This window comes from Uloborus diversus, chromosome 6 (assembly GCF_026930045.1).
Source record: "Uloborus diversus isolate 005 chromosome 6, Udiv.v.3.1, whole genome shotgun sequence".
Classification (NCBI taxonomy): Eukaryota; Metazoa; Arthropoda; class Arachnida; order Araneae; family Uloboridae; genus Uloborus; species Uloborus diversus.
The window spans coordinates 54,306,124-54,322,837 of record NC_072736.1 but is presented as its reverse complement, the minus strand read 5'-3'; the positions used below and the strand labels follow the sequence as shown (position 1 = coordinate 54,322,837).

Below are 16,714 nucleotides of genomic sequence, written 5' to 3'. Positions count from 1 at the left end.
ATATTAAATTCGTCGTCTTTTTATCATGAGTTCAACATTACTGTTGACATTGAAATTTGCTTTAAGAAAGAAATGAAAAAAAGAAGAAAAATTTACCTTCTAGAGGTATCCCATTCTTAAACCATTGGTATTTTACTGGATATGAACTCTCGGCCTCGCAATGCAGGCAAATGGACATTCCTTGACCAATCTTGCCATGGACGTATGGTTGTCGAACTATTTTAATTGCTACATAAAATATTTTAAAAAGTCATAAAGAACAGCAGCAAACAAATTTCACTTAAATCTTTATAGCCATGCTCTACATAATGTCAAAAATGTATTACAGTAAAGTCCTGCCCCTCCCCCTATAAAGATTTGCAATTTTGAATCAACTATTTCCTTGTGGTTACAGTATTTTGCAATAACTATGTTTTATGTGTAAAAAAATGAATTATAAGAAAGCGATTTGAATTGAATAATATCAAAATTATTCAGAAATAAAATACATTAATAAAATTTGAAAGGACACCCAAGACTACTACTGACTCATAGCAATTTGATATGTTCTAATAAAAGACAATTAACTAGCTGTATACAGAATTTAAAATAAATCCCTTCAGCTGATAAACTCCCCTCCCCCTTCAATTGAAGCAACAAGATTCATTTACTTTAACAGATATGCACATACATAATTTAATCTTAGTTTCAAGCTTACATGTAATAATGGAAAAAAAAAAAGAAACAAAAGGAACTGTCCCTTATGACTACCTTTAGAAAAAGAACAAAATAAAAATTCCTTTCCCCTGAAGAAAAATTAATTTAATTAAAATATACATGCTATTTTAGAACAAAATAAAAATTATCCTCTTGACCAATAGAAAATTAAGAGTTCAATTAAAATACACATAACAATTCAAGCAAAATGAAAGTCTTCCCCCCTTATGAAGAAAAAATCATTCATTTTTTTTAAATACCCATCACCGTTGGAACAAAATAAAAATCCCCCTCCCCCCCCCAAAAATAATATAATTAAAATAAGCATTACAATTCAGACAAAATGAGAACCCCCCTTCACCCTCCAAGAAAAAAACATTTAATTTAAATATGCATATTACAATTGAAACGAAAAAAAACCCCACTCCTTCCCATGCAGAAAAAAGTCAAGGCCACTGCATTCCCCACAGTAAACTTAAAATGTTCATGACACCCACGACTCGCCCCCTGGATCTCTGCTCAATACCTGCATAACTAATTGTCCAGTTCTTAATAAATAAAAATTTTATGCTAGAAAAATACTTATTTAATACACTCACTTTTATCTTTCTCCTCAGGAATGCAATTAAAATTATTCTGAAAAGAAGTCAAAACAAAGTTACAAGGAACCACAAACAATAAAATTAGACAAAAAATATTTGGAGTAAGCTCAATGTATAATGCATGCAAGACAAGGATTAAAAAAGAGCATGGAGAAAGGTGATTTAACAGTACTAGGGGGGAAAGTGTCAAAATGAACATTTTTCTCTCAGTTACAAGGCATCAGTAAAACTTAAAGCAGGCTGAGTGTAAAACTTGTAATTTGCAAGAAAAAATAAAAAGTTGTGCTAGAGTTTTATGGTCACTATTCATCATTGAATTCTATAAACCATTTGAAATTGCACTATTTAGAGCAGCTGCATTTAATCTGCCGTTTAAGAGCTACATCAAACCAACCATCATTAAATACAAAAAAAAAAAAAAAAAACGTACGATAAATGTCATTTTATCACAGCTAGTCTGAAAAGCATTTTTTTTTCTCTTTTGGAAGCAATTTCAAATTGGATTGTTCATGAAACTGATCATTTGTTGGATAAACTTAGTGACATAAAAAAGCATGATTTATAAACAATGTACATTAATTACTTTTATGTTGCAGCTTTACAAAAGGAAACAAAAAGAGTAGAGTTGTCATGAATACAGGACATAAGGAGAACAAAAGACTGCTTTTAAAACAATCTGCAAATTTGCAAAATATCTTGGAAATAAATGGAACTATTATTTGCATTGTAAAACTTACCTGAGTAATTTCTTGAGCTCTCAGACAACTGTCCCATTCTTTTGATCCTGCTAGAATATTATCTGTAACATTCAAAACAATTTGAAATCAAGTAAAAGGTATGAGAAAATCAAACAATCTTACAACATCAAATAGTTTTAAGAACCAGAATAATAGAGTTTACAAAGTGTAAGTGAGTATGCACACATACAGAGCAGGTCTCAAAAGTTGTGAATCCTAGTGCAAATTTTTGGTATGGCAAAGGGTAACAAATTAGACACATTCAGATTTTTTAAGTATTTTCACGACAGCGATTTTTGTTAGTTGCTCTTTTTATTCTAAAACATTAAAGTTTTACTTTTAATTTTTTTATGAACTTTTATATTTTTTATGATCAATAATTCATGAATCATTGCATTTCCAAGACTCATTGAAATACAGCTCATTAGATCGCCGATATCTTTTTAAGTTTTTAAGATTTAACAAGAATGTTTTTATGAGTTCCCTCTTCTACTTGGGCTTTAAAGTATGAAGGTTGTAAATTGCTATCTACTGTGGATGTACAGTGAAAAATTAATGGCTAAAAACATTCATGTTTCATTCAAAGTTTCAACAATTTAATTTCAATTTTTAGTATTATACTTCTCTTGTATAGTCAGGTTTTCTGAACGTTTTGGCTCATAACACAGAAAACCATTTGTGTTATGAGCAAAAAACATGCAATTTTTTTTAATGCTTATATCTTTGTGGCTATAAGTCATACTTCCACAAAATCTATACAATAATTGTACATAGCAAGTAAAATTATTTCTGAAATTTACAGATTATTCTGAGCTATTTATAATGAAGGGTGATCAAAAAATGTTTTCACTTCCATCAATTTGTTGCTGGTCCCCTAAATGCATAGGTCATTTAATTTTTATTAGAAAAAGACAGTTGGAGCACACCTTTTATGCAACAAAAGTTATAGAGCAATTGAGCTACTATTTCTCAAGAAATCCGCAAAAATATGAATTTTTGAAAGTATCCCAACACTTTTGGTTACGTAGATGTATATGAAGTGAAATGTGTGTACAAATAAGTGCTCACACTAATGACATAAATTCATTTATAACTGCTTTAATACCTTTTTTAGCAATCACCACTTCCACTGGATTAGAACAAAGACATTCATACACTCCTGTTTTAGAATCCTTTTTTGCAACATGACATTTATAAACACCACCATGCATTAACCTGACAAAAAAAATTGTAATTAGCTTTAGTCTCTTTCTATTAGTTTCACCATAAAACAATTAGAGGTTCACAATCAGATCAGTATCAAACTTCACTGAAGCAAGGATGTAAGAAATCAATTGTAAAGAGGGCAAATGAGGCAGAAGGGTAGGCTGTATATGCACCATTAATTGATTGGCATTGAGCATTTCATTGAAAAAGGAATAAGACATTATCAGCACTTTATATTGATAAATGATGCTAGTACTGGCATAATGGGATAAAGGTTCCTATTAAACAACAAGAGCTGATTCATTAGCTATCTTTATACCAGCTTTCTTTTTGGTAACATTCTTTTTTTTTTTTTTGGTAACATTGCTTTTGCTGAGCAAAAAACTGCTTCTATATATTTTGAATATTGTATTTTTGCTAAATACATTCTATTTCTGACAGTTGGCAAACATTCCAAACTAATATTTACTTTGATAAAAACTTTTACACAAACATAGTCACTTTTTTAGTTATAATTGAAATAATAATAATAATAAAAAATTTTAAAAATATTTATTTTTTAATTATTGTCTGGTTCTTCTTTGGGCATGTAAATACAAAAAAGATAATTTTAAATATTTTAATCACTAAATAATTTATGGAAAACTAAATTACAATAAGAAAAAGATCAATTTAGAATTTGTAAAAAAATAAGTAAAATAAAATTATAAAGAAAACTAAAATTCTCTTTAATTTTTGCCTTAATTTCAAAACATTGATACATCTTACTTTGCATCTGGAATGGACAGCGTTGGTTTGTATTGAAGTAGCAACTCCTGGTCATCTTTAAACCACTGATATTCAGGACGAGGATAAGAAGTTGCTTTAACAGTTATTTCAATTTCTGCACCTTCACAGACAGATAATCTTTCAACAGGTTGTTCAACTATCCGTAAAGGCTCTAAAATAATGGTAAAGTGTGAAAAATACATTATTTTACTTAATCATTTAATAAAGCATTATATTTTTGATGATACCATTAATCAATGGAAGGGAAAACAGTTGAAATCATTAGAAAAGATAGCTTAATTACATACTTCACAAGAAAATGCTTTCCAATAAGAGTTTGCTTACTTCTAAAACTAGAATTAAAATTTTTCTATTAATTACATTTTTTTAAAAAATCAGAAATAGTTTCAAAAATCATCTCTTGAAACTATTTGTGATTGGGTTTTCAGTCACATTGATCAAACTTTTAGGGATGTATTCACTAGCATCTAAAAGAGTAAGATGAAAATTATAATTGCTGTCAATTGGTGTGAAGCAACCCTGGACAAGATGCCGTTGATAAATTATCAAAAAATTTAGACTCACACCCTGATCAAATAACTGCAAAACAGTTCTTTGTCACTCATGTGAGAAGCTTACAATGCCAACTGCAACTGAATAGCTATGGTTTTTCTCCTCTTGTGCCACTTCCATAGCCCAGTTTAAAAATTGTATGCGTTCCCCTTGTCTTTTTAGCCTACTTTCCCAGTAAAAGTCAGAAAAATAAAAAAAAAGCATGAAAGAAGGCTTAATGCATCTTAAAAATATCGCGTAAAACAAAAAAAAAAATCAAAAATAAATAAAATAATTAAATAAATATCGAAAAATTAAAAACTGGAAAGTAGGGTATTGAGATAGGGAAAAATGTCTGTTGGTCTGTCCCCCCCCCCCTAATAACTTTTGAATGAATAGTCCGATTAGAACAAACTTTTTTTTGTTTGAAAGATCTCAGCGAGGACACCTCATTCCCATATTTCATTTTTTGATTGAACTATTTTTTGTTCAATTTTGAACAGTTCAAAAAAATTTAACATTAGCACCTACGGGGAAACTGAAAGTCAATGTAGATTCCATACTTGAAGGCAGATTTATTTCAAACAAATTTTGTTGGAAATAGCTCTTGACGCCAAACTCCAGACTCCGACTCCAAGAATTTAGGGGCACCTGACTTCGAATCCGACTCTCGTGCCTGAAAATTAATCGGACTCCGACTTCGACTCTGACTTCGTAGCTTTGGCAAAAATTTATACATGGAAGACAAATGACTGACTCTGATTCTTGGATATACCTCTACGACTCCTTTATCCCAAAATGAGATTGACTCCAACTATGCAGCTATGGTTTTAACTGGCAATAAATAGTGTTGATATGACTTGTTTTTATTTTCACGCTAAAGTTTTAATTTAGGTATTCAGTTTTCGGAGTCATTTATGTTTCTACATAAAGATATGTGCAAACGATTTTTTTTTGACAATGAAAGTATTTCTTTAAGTTGACATTTTACTGTTTTTATTTATTTTGGTAAGTGCATTAATTAATTTAAAAAATTATTTTTGGCAACAGGGGAAAAATAAACTTTTTTTTTTGATATGATGTATTTATTTTAATGAGTTATTAATTTTAATTATTAATTTTTTGTTTTGAAAGCTGTTAAAGATTTTTTTTTATGGAAAAAAGTGTATTAGCTGCTTTGTTTAAAAAATGCTGCTATTTTATTTATTTATATATATTTTTTTATTTGTTTTATTTATTTATTTTTTATTTACTTATTTTTTTTTTATGCATCTCATTTTTTAGATGAGTGAGGAATATTTTATTATTCCTAGAAATTAGCTTAAAATATTTAAAAAATATGTTTGAAACAATTTGCGATTTTAGCTATTTTTGAGAATATTGATTAGGTACTAGAAAGTAGTATGGGTATACGGAAAAGTAGGCTCGTATAGTTCTAGACGGAACTTCTTGTTTTACTTTTAGAACTTATGCATACACACAACAGGTTAGCAATTGCTAGTTCTCAACTGGGTAGGCACACTAAATTTTTCTTTTCTTTTTTTCCCTTAAAATAAAATTAATAACTTCTTTAATAGTAAGCACAAAACTTGTATTTAAACATCAATGTAAGACTTCTCCACCCACTTTTAACACTAGTCTTTTTCTTTTAAGTTGATTTCTTTCAATAATTAAAAAAAAAAAAAACATTACTTATAATCTTATGTTTTGTTATTCTTAAACACTGAAACATAAATCACAGATTATTATAGAAGATAAAATTTTTAACAGAGAAATTAGATAATAGTCACATAATTAGCATTCACTTGACTCATTTGATAACTATTTATTAAAATCTAATAATTACCATCCTTTTTCAAGAGGGATAGGGCTTTTTCTAAATTCATTTCTTCAAACCAGGATATTAGGTCTGCTACACAAATGCCTCTGGATCCCAAATGCATTAACAGCCATCTTGCTGGTGACATATTTGGCTTCTGTCCTTCCACATCCATTTCTATCAAGAAATCAGGACTGAAGAAAGAAATTATTGCAAGGTCAATTATGTTTTTGAATTTTACCATTTTTTAAAATCAGTTTTTGAAGAGTTCTATGAAAAAATAAAGAAGCAACCATTGTATTTTTGCTTTTTCAACACGTATAAATGACAATTAGAAAAATTACAAGCAGTGTAGGTTCATTGCACTTACTTCTGTACAACTTGAGGACTAAATTTTCTCCCCCCCCTCCCCCCATGCAATTGGATTGTCCAGTGGTCAAAAAGTTACAACCAGGTTAAAAATTAACCATCTAGTTTATGATATATGTGACACATTGATGCAAACTTTTTAGGATTTCAGCCCCCAGTCCTCCTCTCTCCTGATCAAAATTCATGATTTTCCTCTGATAGGGTAACACTATATCAAAAACAAATCAGCTAACTTTCTGTTTTTCAAAATGCCCATATGTTTTGTGTTCTTGTACCATTTGATTAAAGGATAGTTTTACAAAGTACATGGTACCGGAGTCAAGCTAGGATTATTCCAAATTTTAACACATGAATTTCAAAATTTCACCCAGAAAGACTTTGAGAGATTGTTTATATTGAGCAGGCTCATGATAGTTCTAATGCAAAAAAATCCCCATGCAGGGAAAGTAAAATAGGTATACTCATTTTTTCCCTAATTCCCAATTAAAGCCAGTTCATCGTGTTACCTTTGTAAACTTGCTACGTGTGCCATTTTGCCATTTTCCTAACACTAATATGATTTTTGAAATGTGCATAGGTTAGTTAGAATTTTCATTTTTAAAATTATCTACACAATAGTTTTACCTAGTTTGCAAAATTTGGTTGTTTCGGTTCACATGGATATAAACATTCCAGAATTAATACAAATTAATTCCTCAACACAACAAGAAAGGGACTTATAAGTTCGAAGGATCTCTGTGTGAATATCTGCATATGTGGGTCAGTCTGTGGCCTTGTTAGTTCCTAAACGAATGAACCAATTTAAAAATTCCTTTCTTTTTCTTTTTGTTCAGAAGGTGACTTGATCAAGACCGGGCTCGTCTATGCAAGACTTATAACTACTGGAGAGATTAAAAAGCTTTGTGTTTTTTCCCCAATTTTGGTAGTGTAAACTTATTTGCACATTTAAAACAGTAGTACCAATCAAAAGAATGAATTTTTTCGCATGCAGTGGAATTCGTTTGGAACTTCTAAGTTGTATAGAATGTGAATTATAACCTTTTGATCATAAAACCAAATTTCGAGAATAAAATAATAACAGACATGATTTTAAATATTTGAACCACACACAATTTCAATTCTTTCCATGGCACCATTTTATGCAGATATGCCGCTATATATTTGATAAAATTAAAATGTATTCTCAAATTAGGAACACAAGTTAGGGCATAAAAATTTATAATTCATCATACACAATCTTCTCTTTTTTCCGACCTCCATAAAAGGAAAACTACTACAATGGAGGGTCAAAAATCCACACAACTTGAGAGAAGTGGTTGTGCAGATTTTAGGATTTTGAGGATTTCAGGCCATAAAGAAACCAATGTTTTTTATCCATATCTTAAAACTGAAAAAATAACACCACAATTAAAACTTCGAAACACTCATGAATTACTTCATAGGACAATTGGATAATTTATAATCATTAAAAAAATTGTAACTAATTCTTTTAGCTGTTACTTAAAAAAACCTTTAAATCCAAAAGTAAATTGCTCTTGAATAACCACCACCACCACAAGGAAATAAAAACCAATAAATGGGGCCAGTTTGAAAATACTTGGCATTTATTTTCAATAGTTTAAGGCATTTGTATTCAATTGAAATGTCCAAATTTGGCTTTTATCTACACTTGCTTTTTACATGCTGAATTCTTTGTTATTTTTTACTTATTTTTGTGTTTCTTTGATGCCACGTGTCACACGAAATATTAGCATTTTTCTGTAACTCTGCAACAATCTTTTAGCATCTGCTTTTGATTTACGATATTTCTTTAATAGTACACAATGTAAAGCATACTGAGCAGAAATACAAATGTATTTTTTGAATAAATACATTAAAATAATTAATAATTGAATATTTTTTTTTTTTTTTTTTTGTATTTATTATCCACAAATTATGCAGTTAAAAAAATAGTTTTGGTAAATTATGGTGATTTGGATTATTATAGACCACAATAAAATAAAAATGGAAAATAAGTTAATAGCACAAAGAATAAAAACTTGTAAGGGGGGGAGGGAGGTTGAATCACCATCGATTTTTCACGTTGGCAGATTTGTGGCACTCCACTGTATTTATGAGAACTTGTCGAGATAATATTAACCTATAGTACAACAGAGCCTGATTACTGCAAGGGCAAAACAGCTAAGTGGCTTGGGTCCTAAATTTGTGAGTTTTTTTTTTTACATCTAATTTTGCTTTCTTGGCCAATAGTACTAAGTTCGGAAAACTGAAAAATATTATGATGCCATCATTACAGCAAAATAACTTTTTTTAGTCAAGAATTTTGAAAAAGAGCATGACTAGGAAAAAGATAAATTAATTTTCTTGATCATTAGGTAAACGCTCGGTCGTTTTACTACTTTACAGCGTTCTGGCTGATGTCTGCTAAGATATTTGCACAACATTTATGTAATTTAATTTTGCAATACTCTTTTTTTTTTTTTTTTGGAAAAACCAATAAACTTTTGATTTTCAGTTTTTGTAGCCTTATTGCATTAAATCTTTTGAAATGAGTTTGAATTTCTTAAAGCTTAACCAATCTGGAAAATTTGTGTATTTGAAATTCTGTTAATCTTGCACTTTCCAGAAAAGAAGCTTTTGCTCGCTGCTGTGTTTTTATTATTTTTAGTCCATTTAAATATTATTTTCACAACTAGTTTCAATTTTGTATTTCATAGTTATTTCTGTAGCAATTGTATTAAAAATCTTTCTTTTCATTGATGCGTCTGAAATACAGAAAAATCTATGATGCTCTGCATTTCCAACCAGTCAGGACTTTGAAAGTAATACTTGATTTAAAAAAAAAAAGAAAAAGAGTATAAAACAAACAGAAAAGTGTGAAAAAGAAATACACAATTGAAGCTGCCTGGCTTCAGGGGGAAAAACTAATTTTCCAGCAGTGGACTGTATAATGGAATTGTTGACTGCATTGATGAGTCATGATTAAAACAACAAACAATTAAATTTACTTACAATTAGAGTATGAGCATAATATTAAAGTAAGACTAGGATACGCATGTATCCTTGCAAGGGATTGGGAGCGAGAGCCCTATGGCTGCATCCGCTACAACGTTGGAAATGCATCTCTGAGGGGTGGTTTCTCACGCTCCTCTCACAATGGGGGCTTTAGGGTTGCTTGGCGAAGCCAAGAGCCAAGACCCCAAGCGTTGCTCCTTATTGCTCGGGGACCCGCACAGAGGCGTTAACATGCTGCCCGACGTTGCAATGTATTTATTACATTCAACAATTGAAAAACATAGATTTTAAATAAACTTACATAAAAATTGAACAAATCCTTTACCAAAGTTGAATAATTATGAAAACAGTAAGACATGTTAAATACGATAGCATAATGAGTAACATAATGAGCTCTACAATTGAAAATTTAAAAAAAACTACAAACACAAATATTAATAATAATACTAAACATGTCTATAGTTCTATCGGCAGTACACAAATTTTAGAGACTGATCTCCTTGTTAACCCACTTTCTGTTCGTATAGATACAACTCTTACCTCTCCGTCAGGGCCGGGAAGGACTTCAACGATTCTTCCTAACAACCATTTATTTACTGGGAGATTATCTTCTTTAATTAAGACCATTGAGCCAACTGTAACATTTTTTGTTTCTGATTGCCACTTTGATCTTTGTTGCAAATTGTTTAGATAATCACGCTTCCATTGCTTCCATATATATTGAACAAATTTAGTGATTCTTTGCCACTTCCCTAATCTATTTTCATTTAAATCTAACAGCTGAGGTTCAATAATTGAATTAATTGGCCGTCCAATAAGGAAATGACCTGGTGTTAAAATTTCTAAATCATCAGTTGCTGATGACAAAGGAGTCAGTGGTCGAGAATTCAAAATTGCTTCTACCTGATTAGTTACAGTTATAAATTCTTCATATGTCAATCTCGCATTGCCAATCTCTTTAAGTGGTACTTGAAGGACTTTATACCTGCTTCCCAAATTCCCCCAAAATGAGGAGTTCTTGGAGGGATAAATTTCCACTCAATATTTTCGGAAGATAAATAGTTACTTAAATATTCATCTGGTTTGCACACAAGATTGTAAAGACGCTGTAGTTCGGCGTGGGCGCCCACAAAGTTTTTTGCATTGTCACTATACAGAACTGAGCATTTACCTCTTCTTGCAAAGAATCGTTTTAGAGATGCTATAAGTGATTCTGTTGTTAAATCTGAAACTACTTCAAAGTGAGCCGCCTTAGTCGATAAGCACACAAAAATAGCGATATAAATCTTGTTTAAAACCCCTTTTCTCTGACCCTTATATTTTACGTAAAATGGGCCGCAGAAATCTACTCCAGTATGTTGGAAAGGAAAACTGGGGTTTACGCGCGTTTCAGGCAGAGATCCCATGAGTTGTTCCGTTAAAGAGGGATTTGCCTTATAACAAGTGATACAACTATGAACAATTTTTCGGCACTGATTCCTACCATTCAGGGACCAAAATCTTTCTCTTACAAAATATAATAAGGACTGCGGTCCAACATGTAAATTTTTTACGTGAAAATGCTTTATAATAATTTGAGTTAGCTTGTGCTTAGCAGGGAGTATCGCAGGATGTTTTTGAGAATAACAGAGGTTCGAATTACTTAAACGACCCCCTACTTTAAGGACGTTATTTTTATCTAAGAAGGGGTTTAGAGATCTTAATTTACTATTACCTGTTACGAAATTTCCCTTTGATAAGTTCGTTATTTCCGTTTCGAAATCTGTCCTTTGAACAGCCTGAATAAGAAATGTTTCCGCCTTCATTAACTCCTGCGTCTTGATTGGGCCAGATGTCCTTTGATCTGGGTACCTGCAGTTTTGAATGAATCTAAACATAAAACTCAGAGTTCTCACAAGTTTTGTAAAGTTATTAGAGATTCCTAGAATGTGTCATTAAGAAATGAATTGTTATCGATCGTAACAGTCAATGAAATGTTCGATAGTTCATTAGGAGTATGTCTCTCAGCTTCAATCTTGTTCCACGAGTGTCTCATAAACTCTTGAGAGTATTGTGCAACATCAGCTGGGGTACAGATCTTAACAGTTGACAGTAGGATAGCTTTACAACTTGAAAGTAAACAAGTGTCTCTGTTCTTCCCCCGCTCGAGTGAGGGGTTTTCAACACCTGTATTGCTTGAAGCAAATTGTGGGGAAGAAATTGTGCTTCGTTCGCCATGGGGGTTGAGGATGAATGCATGGGAATTTCGGTCGAGCTGTCCTTGTGTAGTAAAGAGTGGTGCCTTTGTGAGCACTGTCGGCAGCTGTTCTTAGATTTGCAATCTTGTACTCGGTGAGATAATCCAAAACAATTTAAGCACAAATTGTTTTTCCGCACTAGGTCATACCTTTGTTTGACATTTAGACACTTGAATTCTTCACAATTATGCAGATTATGTGAAGCACTGCACAATTTACAACTGTTCAACGGCAATGGCTTATTTACACTGCTTATGGATGTTTTTTGAGTTAATCTGGGTTCTATTTGTGAAGTGTATTGAATTTGAGAGTTCTCCAAAAAATGATGCCTCTTTTCTAAGAGTTGAACAAAATTGCTCCATTTTGGGAGGTCTGTAGAGGTTAAGGAGATCTCAAATTGCCTTCGTGATTCTGCATCCACCTTTTGAAGAAATATGTTGAGGAGTAAAACTTCTGTAAAATCATTACATTGCAGATAAATTAGCTGGAGGGCTCGCAGATGCTTGTGAATCTTGTCCACAAGATTTCTCAGCTCATCTGCTGACTCATGAGTTATTTTCTGGATGTTTAACAGCTCCTGTATATGACTGTTCACAATTAGTCTCTTATTTTCGAACCTCTCAGTCAAGGCCTTCCACAGGGACTGGTAGGTATAATCTATTGTTTCTATTTCTTTGGCGCGGCCGATAAGTGATGATTTCAGGTAATACAGTTTTTGTGAATCCGAGAGGGAAGAGTTACAATTGATGATGGAGTTAAATTGTTCCTTGAAGAGGAACCATTCTTCATATTTGCCGTTAAATTTTGGAAGTGATATTTTGGGAAGCCGGATACTGATTGTTGAGTTAGGTGGTCCATCATTAAAGGAGCGGGAACTATTGTTGTTGAGCTGCTTGAACTTGCGCTTGAGGGCGGCTTCTATTTTTTCTAATTCTTCTTCGAGTTCAATGAAAATCGTTTCATTTTCGTCCAATTCCTCATTGTTCAGCACTGAATAGTAATCCAATCTCAGCTGCTCCAATTTGGTTTTTAGAGCTTGCACATGTTCAAGTTTGCATTCGATTTCCGTAGAGTCCATATCACTTCCTATAAATGATAGCAACCGCGTGACTTGTCTTTTGAGACCTCCTGGTCTGCGGTTTAAAATGTTGAGGTCCGTCATCTCGTTAAGTAGAAAGTCCGCTAAGAAATCAAATACGCTGATTCACCTCCGTTGAGACTTGACCAAAAATGAAGCCGCCTGGCTTCAGGGGGGAAAAACTAATTTTCCAGCAGTGGACTGTATATTGAGATTGATGACTGCATTGATGAGTCGTGGTTAAAACAACAAACAATTAAATTTATTTACAATTAGAGTATGAGCATAATATTAAAGTAAGACTAGGATACGCATGTATCCTTGCAAGGGATTGGGAGCGAGAGCCCTATGGCTGCATCCGCTACAACGTTGGAAGTGCATCTCCGAGGGGTGGTTTCCCATGCTCCTCTCACAATGGGGGCTTTAGGGTTGCTTGGCGAAGCCAAGAGCCAAGACCCCCAAGCGTTGCTCCTCATCGCTTGGGGACCTGTGCAGAGGCGTTAACAACAATATTTTATTGACATGATAGACATAGAACAAAAATAAAAAGTTTGAGTGAAATATTAAAAACCAAAATCATGGTAAGAACCACAATAGCAATGAAAATTACAGAACTAATGTTAGTTGTCTTTTCACCCATAATCTTTTTGCTTTGAAAAAGGAGTTTCTTATGAACCCAAAACATGCATCTGAAATGTTTTGTACAGCATAGTTTTTATGTTGACTTTCATTTTTGAGCTAGAATAAATACACTCAATCATAAAGTACTTAAAACTTTTGCATTAATAATTTAAAACTAGGAATACCTGCAAAATCCTGGTGGCAAAACTTCAAGAAAGGATTCTCTTAAATTCCTATCTTCAAGGATGTTTTTAATTTTCATAAAAATTTCGAAATCCATGTCTAATATATTTTTATATTCCATGATGAAAATCACTACAGGAGAAAGAAAAACAGAATAAATATTTCACTTTGATCCTTTTTCATATTAGCAACGTAAACTTTCCGATTTGGACAGTAAAACTTAGAAGATCTACTCCTTTTTTTAAATTAAAAATTTCATGACATATACAAATTATTTTTTTAGTATCATTCTAAATGTACAAAGGTTATAAAAAATGAAAAACATGCCTGCCTAAAAAGTATCCGACTTTATGCCAGAAAAAATATTTCAAATATCTAATGGGATAGGACTCTACCCCCCCCCCCCTCGTGCTTGCACACACTTAGTCCACAGATTCTTCCACAGCCAGAAACACTTCTAGAAGTTTTCTTTTGGAATGATGTTCCTCTGTCGCATTCCGTATTTTCTCTTCTCTACTCTCAAAACAAGACCCTTTCCGTGGAATTTTCAATTCTAGAAACACCCAGAAGTAGTACCTGTACACCTCTGACTCATCTCCAGTTATCAGTGTTCAGAAACCCAGGATCAGTGCTGGCGGTGTCCAGCAGGTACTGTGCAACTTCAAGAAGAAGGTCGTTTTGTTCCAGAACAACAACATGGGCACAAACTTTGCAGCCACACCGTGTATGTTCAAATCATCAAGAAAAGTTGCATGTGCAGAATCTTTACTCACTCTAACCTCTTGGACAATCTTCCTCATGGTCAATCAATAATCTGCCATCACCAAATTTTGCACCCTCTCAACAGCTGCACTCTGAACAATTTGAGCCCTGTCAGAACGCTAGTCACTCTCCAATGTGAGGTCATTTTTAAATCGGTTGAACCACTCCTTAATTTGTGCTACACTCATTGCATATTCTCCAAACACCTGCTGAATTTTACGAATTGTTTCGCTTTGAGAATCACTAAGTTTTGATGAAGTACCTCAGCTCAATATGTTGAGAGAATTGGTAACCAACAAACACATTGCGTCAAGTCTCACTTAGCGACCCACAGACAGTGACTGACATACTAGAAAGCGGTCACAGAATTCACACATGCTAATTAAGGGTTAGATACTTTTTAGACAGCTCTCGTATGTTACAGATGTGAATCAAGAATATTTTCCAAAAATAAAAGTAAGAAAATAATTGAGATTATATTATTTTTTCTTAAAATGAAATAAAAATGATGTAAATACAATGAATATTACAAAATATTATATGTATTTATCATGATCAAAATATGAATATAAAATTATTAATTTTATCTGAACACCGCAATACTACTCCCCCCCCCCCCCGACCTTTTTTTTTCTCGAAATTGTAGATACTTTGTAATTAAATTGCTGTAAAAAAATATTTGAAAGACTAAGCTGAAATAAAGTGATTAACAGAGGAAATTTATATTATGCTCAACAAAATACGAACATGTTAAAATCAATTATCTTCACCCTTTCACATCCTTTTTATGCCCTGCGGCACATAATTTCCCTTTCTAAGCTCTTTAACAACCACCCCTAAAATCAGCTTAGAGTCAACAAAAGTTCTGAAATGGATTCAATTGTTCAATTGGGATGAAGAAAGCAAAAAACCTTGATAATAAAACAATTTGAACTAATGAATCCATTCAGCTCACTCTTAAAACCACATTAAGTTCTCTAAATATTCAATACATATTTAAGTTTATCATTATGTTTTAATGATGAATATTTAGATAAGATGGGATTTTATTTTATGCTTTGCTTAAAGACATAAGGTTTCCATCATCATGTATGTTTTTAGTTCAACATAATATGTTGAACAATTACTTTTCTTAACTATATTAATAATGGTGTATAAGAAAAACTGCAAATTATATTTTATTCTGAACTAATTTTGGAGTAAAAACAATATTGCAAGATATATTCAGTAAATTACTGCCCATTAGCCAGGGCTAAAGCAAAAATACGTGAAATACACCGCCAGCTCAGTCATTTCCAGCCAAGGACTGCAGTTTCGTGCTTATTGGCACTCATCAGCCCGGCATAGGAAAGTGACTGAGCTAGAGATGGAAAAACCTCTTAAAGAAGCCAAGAGTGCGAAACAAACTGGTAGCTAATATAGAATTAGCAGACCAGACGAGTGACCGAAGCAATGGTTCGGTTCAACTCGAAGATTGAACACAAGGCAAGGTATATTCAGTAAATTACCGCCCATTAGCCAGGGCTAAAGTAAAAATATGGGAAATACACCGCCAGCTCAGTCCAAGAGTGTGAAACAAACTGGTAGCTAATATAGAATTAGCAGACCAGACGAGTGACCGAAGCTTGGCTTCCTTAAGAGGTTTTCCATCTCCAACTCAGTCACTTTCCTATGCCGGGCTGATGAGTGCTAATAAGCACGAAACTGCAGTCCTCGGCTCGAAATGACTGAGCTGCCTGTGTATTTCAAATATTGCAAGAGTCTCAAAAACTGTTACACACACAGAAAGAGGGATCAATGTTGTTTTTCCAGTTGAAGTTAAGATTTTATAATGCAGTATAGTTGAATTTAGAACAACACATTCTAAAAATGCTAAATTAATATGTAATGTAAAATCAACTGATTTCAATCGATGACTTTGTTTAAAAAATATTTGATTCAAATCAGTTGATTTAAATAGATGATTCTTTTAAAAAAGTCACTTGATTTAAATCATGATTTCAATCTTGATTTAAATCAACAAACCCTGCCACAAATAAAAATACATTGCTTTTCCAATTGCTTTAAAT

At 32.6% G+C, this 16,714-nt stretch overlaps 1 protein-coding gene across 1 annotated transcript in view; it reads right to left on the bottom strand.

Annotated features, from left to right (window-relative positions):
• The window catches only part of LOC129224761 (mucosa-associated lymphoid tissue lymphoma translocation protein 1-like), a 32,924-nt gene extending 18,920 nt beyond the window's left edge, over positions 1-14,004 (bottom strand). Inside the window, exons 1-8 of the mRNA XM_054859309.1 lie at positions 13,886-14,004; positions 12,151-13,134; positions 6,408-6,574; positions 4,010-4,181; positions 3,141-3,250; positions 2,036-2,097; positions 1,296-1,332; positions 97-228 (exon numbers count right to left, since the gene is read on the bottom strand). Of these exons, the coding sequence (XP_054715284.1) occupies positions 97-228; positions 1,296-1,332; positions 2,036-2,097; positions 3,141-3,250; positions 4,010-4,181; positions 6,408-6,574; positions 12,151-13,134; positions 13,886-14,004 (1,783 nt within the window). The remainder of the gene's footprint in view (positions 1-96; positions 229-1,295; positions 1,333-2,035; positions 2,098-3,140; positions 3,251-4,009; positions 4,182-6,407; positions 6,575-12,150; positions 13,135-13,885) is intronic.
• Positions 14,005-16,714: the final 2,710 nt, after the last annotated feature.